Genomic DNA, 11050 nt, shown 5'->3' with positions numbered 1-11050 from the left:
ACCCTAAATTGAAGAATTATAAACCAGAGCAACAACAACATATGTTTTATGTCATGAATTAAATCTGATGTTTTTTGTTTTTTGGCCTCATATTTGCGAAAAAGAAAACCATAATAACCTTTCAGCATATTGTAATTCAACTGGTTTGAGGGAAAGGTGACTTCTGCACATCCTCTTTTGAAGCTATAGAAAATCAAGCCTGTGCTGAGAGACTTTGGCCAATCAAAGGTAATTTAGAGAGAAGGCATTCCTACTGACTGTTTCACAAATGCAGATGCATGCATGTACAGGTGCATCTCAATATATTAGAATATGATGGAAAAGTCGATTTCCAGTAGTTCAAGTCAAACAGCCCCAACCAAGTACTGACTCATATAGATGGACATACTTTTCAAAGGCCAACATTTCCATATTAAACATACTTTTTAAAATTGGTCTTTTTTAATATTCACATTTTTTGAGACACTACATTTTAGGTCTTCATTAAATGTAAGCCATAATCATTATAATTAGAAGAAATGAAATAAATTAAGACATGAAATGTTTCATTCTCTGTGTAATGGATCTATATAATGTGTAATTTCCACTTTTTGAATTGAATTACTGACATAAATTTTTCTACTTTTCTATGATATTCTAGTTTATTGAGATGCACCTGCACATCATTTCAGAGGGTGATTAAGTGACTTTTGACGGTTGCCATTCTGCTTTATTGTCTATTTTACTCTAAATAGGACCATCATTTGAGGAATGAACATCATCGTCACTAAAACCATGAACTCATTATGGAAACGTTTACTGAACTAATAAATCAAGTGAGAAGTAGGGTCATTTTCCTGTTGACCTACAAACAAATTAACTCCTTTTTGCAACCGGTAGTGCCCCCTGCTGGCCATCAGAAAGAATGCAGGTTAAAGGCACTTCAGCATTGGTTTCACTTATCAGGCCTGGAGGTTGCGGTTTGATTCCAGCATTGGCAACAACTTCGTACACCGCAAAGAACGTGATGCAATTGAGCGTCACAACCCACATGAAATGACTCGTTTCACCATCAGAATTTGATCCGATAATATTTGGAAAGTCTGCACGATTGAATTATTTCATCCCCATTCAAGTTAGTGGAGGGATAAACTGCCCCTAATCCTACCTGATCAGTGGGCCATCCTCTTTCTGATTGTCCCAAGGAAATCCAAAGAAATAGTAAATTCAACCAGAGCAGATCTACAGTAGCAAGTTTAAACAGCACGACATTTTTACATTTTAGACTTAAGAAACCATTCTCACCAACTGTGCTTTCACATGGTAATAGATATATTTTACATTCTATATGGTTCCCGCTAACAATTTCTAGTCTTTTGTCCCTAAATCACTGCTTCCAGAGTAGGGAGTGAGCCAGGTTATGGCTTTTCAGTAGATTCCTAGGGGTGCATTATTATATATTACATTATTATGTCTCATGTCTTGTGATCTCTGCAGCGCTGGGAGAGTGCTTTGAATATGTAAAACCTCAATACCCCATAATCATATTACAAATCCCCAAGACTTTATAATATAGAAACCTGTCAACCAATCCATTTGTATTACATAGGGCAGTTTATTGAACTTGTAAATGTGTTAGGTGTCATTATGCATGACCTTAGTTTTTCTACACTCACAAAACCATAAAAGTTTGAACATTTATAATAATAATTTGCTGCTTCAACATTACATTCAAAGCTGTAAATTGTTATAGCTACATTTTGTTAAAAACACAATATTTACATGAATTGTAATACACAAATTTTATATTTGGCATACTTACATTAATCTCATCATATAATTTACAGGTTCTCAAGTACTGATTAATGTGAATATTTAATCTCAAAAATTCACAACAAATCAAAAAGTAATTTAACCATACAAAAAATGAAACATACAAACAATACTAAAGCTAACCCCGCCCTAAAAAGAAATTGGTGCACGGAATTTAAGAATGATGAATATTTTATGCCCTCTATTTTACAAAACAATGTGAAATGTGCCTGCCACAGAACACTTACTTCACTGCAGCGATGCAATGTGGTTGAACTGAGCATCTATTTATAATGCAGTCAACTCACGTCCGTCTTTTTAATCAAACACAAAGTAAATCTCAACTGTACAAATATTTGACAATGATTAGTTTGTAAATATTTCTTCAATAGAGTGTCAATCCATGTGTGTTTTAAGGTGACTGCTGACAGTGAAACTCTGTTCCAATTACTGCTTTGTCAAATAGAGAGTTCATAATAACAGTACTGGTCATAACACGGATGATAACGTCTTGTTTGTGCTTGTCTTGAGTTCATTCTGATCAGATTACAGTTTAATTAGCATTTTTCTTTTCTTAAAAATGTCTTCTTCAGTCGAGCATTTCAGATGATTCCAGGCCCCATTAAAAAAAAAAAAGTTTCTTTACAGCACATTGTACATTTTCCTTTGGCACAATACTTGGTAAAGATCTGTTGTCATGTACATCATGCAGGAGGGATAGGGTGTGTTCACATAAAAAGCAATGGTTTAAAGGCAAAGTCCAGCTTCTAAGCATGCAATTGCACCAGCGTTTGCCCATGTGTTTGGTCCAGGCTAATGATTTCATTGTTAATGGGAGCAATTTTTTGGTAAAAATGTTATATTCTAGAGAGAAAACGGCAGTAGAGTGGTTTGTTAAGGTGGTGGCTTCCCAAGGAAAACCTCTCTGATTTACATTTACTGTATGGAGTTAAATAAGCTTTAAAAATGTGCCAAAGTTACCAAACTATTCATATCACTGCATAAAAATGTCTTTTTTTTCTCATCAGAATTTTTAAAAGCTGGCAGGTATATCAGCATTTTTTCACAAGTACATTTTTGTCAGCATGTTTTTGTACCATTGCTTGTGTGGATATGACTATGGGAACACACCCGTTTCTACTACACCTCACTGAAATGCATACTCGAGGCCTCTAGCACCTTTTTAGCCATACACTATACAAATGTACGGAGTCATTTAAAAAAAAAAAAACGTGCAAGACTCACGGATAAAAGACTCTGTTTCCAATACTTAAGGCAAAAACAATTCTCATATATACCAATATACATATATTTGAGATTATTACATCTATCAAAACTGTGTTTTTCTAGAGTGTTCTGGTAAACATATGTTGCGACTGACCGTGGTGATCTATTATACATACTAGAGCTAAAAGTGCGGAATGACCAAGTCAAAGTCAATGCAATGCCCTCTAGTAGATACAAAAAGAAACGTCCTTTATTTATCAGTTTCTTCAGTTGTTTTTTTTTTGACTGCCTGTTTATCTATAGGCCTGTGTCTTTTATTGGAGTGTAGGTCAGGAATGCCGAACTGAAGATCACAAAAAACAAGTGAGTGCCCAGTAGAAAAGTGCAAAATACGCCAGTGTGTTTCTTCTCCAGACCTGGACCGGAACCAGCACCTATAGCTGGGACACCTTCCTGGGCAGAGGCCTCGGTCTCGGGACTCGAGGGTCGGAGGTCCCGTCCAGCTTCATGCTGCCTGTGCGGAGCTGGTGAGGCTTGGGGGGCAGGGCTGGGGGGTCCGTCTGTGGGGGGATGGAGAGGCTGTGGGGCAGAGGCACGGGCCTGCGCGGGTTGTTCCTCTCGTACACGCTGTAAGGGGGAGGGGTCTTGTTCTCTCTGCGGATCGGCTCGTCTGAGCTGCTGGAGACAGAGTTTGGCAGGGTGGTGGGGGGGGGGCAGCGGGTGGGGCGGGTGGTCGCCCGCCGGCAGCTCGGTGCCCGAAGCCTCCGACACGCTGCAGCGGCTGAGGGAGGAGATGCCGCTGGAGTAGCTGCCGGAGAGGACGGGGGAGTTGGAGACCAGGCTGGTGGACTGGCACTCGGTGGGTGAAGGAGTGAAAGGTGGCACTGTGGTCTGGAGGGAGAGAAAGAATGAAAGGAAATCATAAATATTGTCTACATTTGAAAATGTTTTTTTATACTATAGAGCAGTAGTTCACAATCTTTTTTAGTCGCGACCCCCAATTTAACATGCATGTTGTCCATGACCCCTGCTCACTAAAGACACAAATTGACCAAAAAAGACCCAAAATGACCAAAAAGACACAAAATGACAAAAAAAGACAAAATGACCAAAAAGGCACAAAATTACAAAAAAACAACAAAACAAAATGACCAAAAAAAGACATTAAGTGACCAAAAAGGCACAAAATTACAAAAAAACAACAAAACAAAATGACCAAAAAAAGACATTAAGTGACCAAAAAGGCTAAAACACATGAACACTTTAACACAGTGGAGACAGAGCTGACTTCCAAAATGATTTGGCGACCCCCAGAAATCATCTCGTGACCCCAATTGGGGTCGGGACCCCCAGGTTGAGAATAGCTGCTATGGAGCAGTAGTTCACAATCTTTTTGGCTTGTGATTCGGAAAAAAAATTGGTAAGCATTTTGAAGATTGATTTATCATCTGAATCACATCCTAACAGCTTCTTGTTTTTAACCTTTTACTATTCAGAAGTCCCGCCAGCGGGCCGGGGTGTGCAGCTTTCCTCGGTATAAGTGAAAATCTCCAAAATGACCAAAATTTTTGAACCCAAACTTCATCGTGGATTCTTCTTTGTTGTTCCAAAGGTCTTTATATATTGATGTAATATTCTGGAGGATGTTTCTGACCATTTGTATCCATTCTGGATATGAATAAAATTGCATTATTGAGCACAAAATGTGTGTAGCAAATGGAATCAACCCCAAAATTGCTGCAAAAACTTATGGGACAATGCCAAATAATACCCGTTTTCAACTTCTTGACTGTAACTATTTGCTGCTTCTCTCAGTCCTACAGTTACAGCAAATTAGGGCTGCATGTAATGATTAATGTATTATTGATTACTCTGTAATTACTAAGGGTGCTCCGATCGACCGACCACTGATCATTATCGGCGGATATTTAGTCTAAATAGTTTGACGGGTGGTCTCGATAAAGGCTGATCAGACGATGCCAAACATATAACACAGTTTCTCTGTGCTATTTCTCAATTTGATATTTGTTATTTGAGGGTTTTTTTCTCAAGGGAGGATTGTAAAATATCTGACAGGCACATGGGAAGATCTGATGACATCATTCTGCATATTAATTAGCCATGTGCTTCTGTTTGGTTGAGAAATGATGGAAGATTCAGTGTCAACAATGGACAGATGAAGAAAAATAAATTTGCCTCAAAGTAGATTTATTTCATTCTGATTGTAATTTGGAAATAATATATTTAACCTGATTTGTTAACTTGTTACACATAATGATCTGAGGACATCAAAGGAGAATTATATAATTTTGTTTAATGAGTATATTAGCTTATTTACTTTTTCTTTTTATCTTCAGCAAATTGTAATAAATGACAATATTATAGGATGATGGAGGACAGATGGAGGACAAAATGCTCAACAATACTGCCAATAAATAAATAATTCTACACGTGTAAAAGAAGGCTTCAGATAGATCCTGTGATTAATGATTTGTGATTTGTATCAGCTGATACCGCTTTCAACGGGGGATCGGCCTGAAATTTTTTGATCAGAGAACCTTTAGTAATTACTTTTTGATGAATTGGTTTGGAGCATAAAATGTAAGTGAAAAATTGCCCATCACACAGTCTGAGAGCCCAAGGTGACACCTGTTTTGTTCCACCCACGGTCCAAGCATTAAACACAGTAGGGCTCGGTTTCAGAATCGGAAACTAGAGAATATATGCCATTTTTGCCTGACAAGTGCAAATATTCAATGATATTAGTAACGTGAATATTTTTGGGTGTGAGTGTTGGTCGAACAAAGCAAGTAATCTGAAGACGAGCTGTGATGGGCATTTTACAGACTTTTCTGACATTTTTTAGACCAAACAGTTAATCAATTCATGAATCAGTAGATTAATCGATAATTTCTGACCCATAAGTTACACCAAGATTGTTCCATTTGGAGGTCTGAACTAAAAGCATCGAAAGAAGGAGGCAAAAACTAGTTAAACATCTGAAATGTGCATAACATAAAATGGCATTATTAGAATTGTGGCAACCATATTGCATAGATCCCGTTCATTTTGCTGTCTCCAACATGTGTGCTGACACAGCCATTCAGCAACGATAAATACTTTTTTTTTTAAAGGGGAGTCAGTGAACAGATTGAGAGGGCCAGGTTTTTACACTCCATCAACCGGCTCTGTGCGCCGAGACGAAAAAACACAATATGCCGCACTCCCCCCCTCAAAAAATCCGATCACTCATCAAAATGTTATTCTAAGCAATTACACCATGCTGCTATTATATCTGCTAAAACTTAATTGGATCTAGTGGAGTATACAATTGATCAGTAAGGTTGTATTGTTCATGCTACAGGGGGCACGCGCTAACAGAGGTATCCATTTGACATGCACGACTGGACCAACCTTTCACATCTGGGGCGAGTGTGATGAAAGTCTGTGTAGCTATTTAATACAGAGCTGAGTTTGTTTGAGAGGACGTGGTCAGTCTACTTAAAGGGAAAGCTCAGGTTTTTTCAAGTGGGGTCGTATGAGGTACTACTGAGTGAGTTTATTACCTACAGTTTGGAGGAGCAGGCAGGAGTACCAGCATGGAAGCTAAAGCCCCTTTCATAGTGCTGTCCTGCAAATGTCGCGCTATTTTTCCGTAAAGATCGTCGCTGGCTTTTCACCTTAGGGCGTTCATAGAGTTCCAGTGAATGTGTGATATTCGTGCCCTTTTATAGTGCAGTTTAGCGTCGCGGATCGAGTTGGGAGGATTGTGGCAGGAGACGATTGTGGCAGGAGACGATAGTGACGTGTGACAGAGCAGCAGCAGTGCTGCGCAGTAGCACAGTGCTAATAAGCTACACTGCTAGCACTGTAGCAGTACAGTGTGTATATGCTGCAGCAGGATGTGTTCACTTAGCGACCTTGGTTTGTTTACAAGAAGCATAGGACACGTTTATTTACGATCAGCGGCGGACGCTGTGCACAGTTAGTGACAGCCAAGACCAAGTGGGAGGTGTGTGTTAGACACCTTGCCAGGATGGCCCGTTCATAGTGGTCCTGCTTCCAACAGTCCAACCAATGTTCCTCCTCTGTGACCTCTGGAGGTGGAAAATTGGTAGGATCATTTAATAGCATCCTGCTTCGGGTGCATTCATCGTAGAGGCGAGACATTACAGAGCCGTAAATGTCCCGGCATGAGACGGTACTATGAAAGGGGCTTATGTAATGTACCTGCAAGAACGGAGGCAGCAGAAAAACTTATTTTAGCCACAGAAAAAAAAAACCTTTCACAGCAGCTGGATTCCACTAAACCTGATGATCTGATTGGTTAAAGTTAGCTGATATATTACCAAGTGCCATGTATTTTTTTGAAAGTGCCTGCCCTTTTCCAAACAGTTTCTAATGACGACTTATTAGATGGCTCCATGTATAACATTTCCAATGGGGAACTGAAGTCATTCTCTATAGGCTCTTCAAAGGCACCAGACTCCTTTGACAAATAGGATAATTTTGTCTTGCAGAATACAAGAGATGCTGGTCGATCACTGCCTCGATTAGTTAATTTCTTTGTGTTATTTGGTGAATCAGATATGACTCTTTAAAACACCATAGTCGCACCTACCTCAAACAATCTCACTTCAAAAAAATCTAAATTGGGATAGTCCATTTAAACCTATTGTTACTCCCTCTTTTATTTTGTTTGCTTGGAGGATGGGGGATATGTTGGTCAGTGTGGGTAGGTGGTACAGTAATACAGAGGCAGGAGTTCTACATTTATGGGCTATGCAATGTTGTTTTAGCATCGACATTTTAAATATATTTACCTATTTCAGGGTTTTTTTTGTTTTCTCTGAGAATGTAAAAGGCATTTGTTGTTGTGTGTTGTTTAATTTCTTCTTTCTTAAACTATCAAGTTAAGTTATGGTTTAGATTGCAAGTGTTTTTTTGCCTTGTCACTGAGGAACAGGCTGCACTATGTGTGGTGTTATAATCAGTATGTACACTGGAATTATAATTCCTTTGTTAATCTTCATATTAAAATTGAAACTTTTGCACAAAGCTGCACTTTCAAGTTAATTTTCAATATCTAATATATGGTGCTGACCAATCAAAATTGCAGCTAAAAGTTCTGAATGTGAAAAAGTTGAAATAAAAAGGTTATGTATTAATTCTGTGTTTTCCGTGTGAAAAAGACAGTACTGATACTGGTAGATACTCAAGATTGCAGTATTGGTAAGGGACATAACGGAGTGGTATTAAGACAATCCTAGTAAAAACCAATAATGATCTACATTTAAAAAAAAAAAAAATATTGTGCTGATGCGCAGTTTAAACTCCTGACCCTGTTCTCCAGAGAGAGGCGACCAGTAAATATCATTTCTACCTCTGCAGATGAGTAAGTGCAGCACTGTCAGACTGGCACCATGTGTTTTGTCTGCAGGTTCACTCCTGTCCTGGGGTTTGTGGTCTGGTAATGGGCCCCTGGCTGCACTGTGTGTTCAGCGTGTGTGCCAGATAATGGGGCCTGCTGGAGCTCTATGGAGGACCCGTCTCTGGCTGTGCTGTGATGGGCAGCTTGGTTCTACGCTCCGGGCCTCTTCAACTGCCGCAGCACACACAAACATGCCGACATGCACGCACCTAACCGCATGCACAAATCTGATTGACGGAGCATGCTGAGTGCCAAGCTGTCACTCACACTTTAGTTTCCAGACTTGTTCTCTATCCCCCTCTCTCTCTCTTTCCGCCTCACACACACAGACCACACAAACGTGCACAAACATCCGCATTCTCGGTACTTGTCACATGTAAGAAGACATCACACCCTCAACAAAGCTGGGAGCTTAACACTGTTGCTTGTGACAAGCTCACAAAGAAGATAACACTTAACAGGAGACAGGCTTCGGTTCACCAGAGTCTCAAAACAACTTTTTACCCCTCATTAAAAGCTCACTCTGCGCTTAGTTAACCTTTCTTGGTCCGCTCCTGCTTCTGTAGACTGGTATTAACTACTTAGAAGCTCATTAACAATAAATCAGAGCTGGGAGACAAAGCGGGAGTAATCAGTTTAACAGCAGATAAACAGAGAAACACTTGAGGTCAGAGGTATTGAAAATGTGTTTCAACAAAGAGAGATGCTAAAGGCAACATTCAGCACAGCCCTCGCAGGTCTAGTCGCATCAATAGTAAAGAAAAAAGGCATAACAAACAGGGTTCAGTCTTTGAAATTTAAATTCACTGACAAGAATATGGTGTAAAGCTGAATAGGTTCATCTGGTTTTGCATATTTTTGGCAAACAAGCCGGGTGACATGCTTTCAGAAGTGGACAACAGTTGGCGCCTACCAGGTGTCGTTTAGCTTACATGATGAGTGCCCTCCAGCCAGGCCCGATTTAGGTCCTCTTTGGGACAAGCGTGTCATAAAAAAAACACAAAATCAGCAGCACTGGAGCACTTAGCAGCTTCAGTGAACAGTATTGCAAAGCTCCCAGGCCCCGAGTTGTCACAGAGTAGGATAAAGACCCTGGAGCTGGCCGGTAAGATGTTAGCAGTGCAGGATAAAGCCCCTGAGGCTGTCACTGAGCAAGGTCAGGCTGTCTGACGGAAAGAAAGAACCCCAAACTCGCACCAGGGAGTGAGTGACAGAAAGAGAACCAACCTTTTGTGGCGATCTGGATGCGGAGACGGGAGACTGCGACCTCATGTTTTTAGCCGAGGAGCCTGCTGACGACCAAATGAGAAAGAAGGGAAAGAAGAAAAGAGGGCAAATTCAAATTAGAGGAGTGTTTTCTTCCATTGGCTATGATGACACAGCGTGAGTCATGCAAACATACACACATGGAGCTGAGAGGGCCAGTGGCTTAAAGCATCAATGAATCAAATAAGCGCTGATGTTCTGCAGGTCCTTTAGGCTGCCTTAAGCTGTTTCTACATCCAACAGCTGTTACTGCTCTATGCAATGAGGGCAGAATAAAGTGCGGGGGAAAAAAACTCCATCTGCTTATTGCGCTGCTGGGCACTACAATATATCCCAAAGCACTGGGGAATAAGTCAAGTCTGTGGCATCTGTAAATAAGTAAACAACTAAAATACAGTTTGAGCTGTTGGTAGGGGGGAACTGTTGTTGAAATGTAATGACATGCATTTCTCAGGGGGGCTGAAAGGAGGAAAGAAAAAACACAAATCCAGGAATTGACTGGAATTTCAAATGGGATTGACTTCAGCCCTCTCAGAGTCCACAGAGATTTTCAGGCTTGTTCTCAGCCGAACTCGCACAAGAAAATATCGGCATTTGAAGGCAGTTAGTAAAGAGGATGCTGTTGCCGTCATGTGTGTGGATGATATTAGGAGCAGCAAGCCAGGAAACAGCAGCTGAGAGCCTCAGATGGGCTATTGTTATAGCAGGAGGAGGTGGAGGAAGCACCAGGTGTCAAAAGTCTGAGAGGAAAATTAGTATCATTCTTCATCTGAGTTTTCATCATGAACGGCCACTTTACCTGAGTACGGTGGCCTAGGAGGGACAGGAGGGCATAGCAATTTGCCAAAAGAGTCAGACAGGGATGGAGCGCCCTCTTTGACACTGTCTAGGCTCCAGCTACTGGGGGTGGGTCTCACTTACAGTACACAGAAACATCACATGTCACTCAACAGGTCAGGGGTTTCACAGGACAGCATGGAGAAACATTTCAGATGGATGCTATGACAATACATGAACAATGATCAGTTGACTGCGATGCAGTCAGAACACACTGAAGCCTGCGGAGGGAAACTGCAGTAACACTTTCACACCAAACAAGTGGATTTAGTTAAAGCTTCCTCATTATAATAAACTAACACTGAATTTAAAATAAAGATAAGCACTGAAAAATATATTGTTAACTAAATAAAAAATTATATCATTTAAGGTAACCTGGTTAAAAAAACGATTAACCCCTTAATAGGGCACTCATTGAAATACTTATTATAATATATATTAATTCCAAATTTCAACCCTAGAGAATATTGGAGGATATTCCATACTGACAGAATGTGT

The 11050-nt window shown here is 40.3% G+C and overlaps 1 protein-coding gene across 1 annotated transcript in view; it reads right to left on the bottom strand.

The window, feature by feature from the left end:
- Positions 1-3320: 3320 nt before the first annotated feature.
- The window catches only part of dock4b (dedicator of cytokinesis 4b), a 163293-nt gene continuing 155563 nt past the window's right edge, over positions 3321-11050 (bottom strand). The window contains 4 exon segments of the mRNA XM_059325448.1: positions 3321-3731; positions 3733-3909; positions 9677-9738; positions 10515-10631. Coding sequence (XP_059181431.1) covers positions 3453-3731; positions 3733-3909; positions 9677-9738; positions 10515-10631 — 635 coding nt within the window. The 3' untranslated portion in view covers positions 3321-3452.

This window comes from Centropristis striata, chromosome 22 (genome assembly GCF_030273125.1).
Source record: "Centropristis striata isolate RG_2023a ecotype Rhode Island chromosome 22, C.striata_1.0, whole genome shotgun sequence".
Taxonomy (NCBI): domain Eukaryota; kingdom Metazoa; phylum Chordata; class Actinopteri; order Perciformes; family Serranidae; genus Centropristis; species Centropristis striata.
This window is presented reverse-complemented; position numbering and strand designations above follow the sequence as displayed.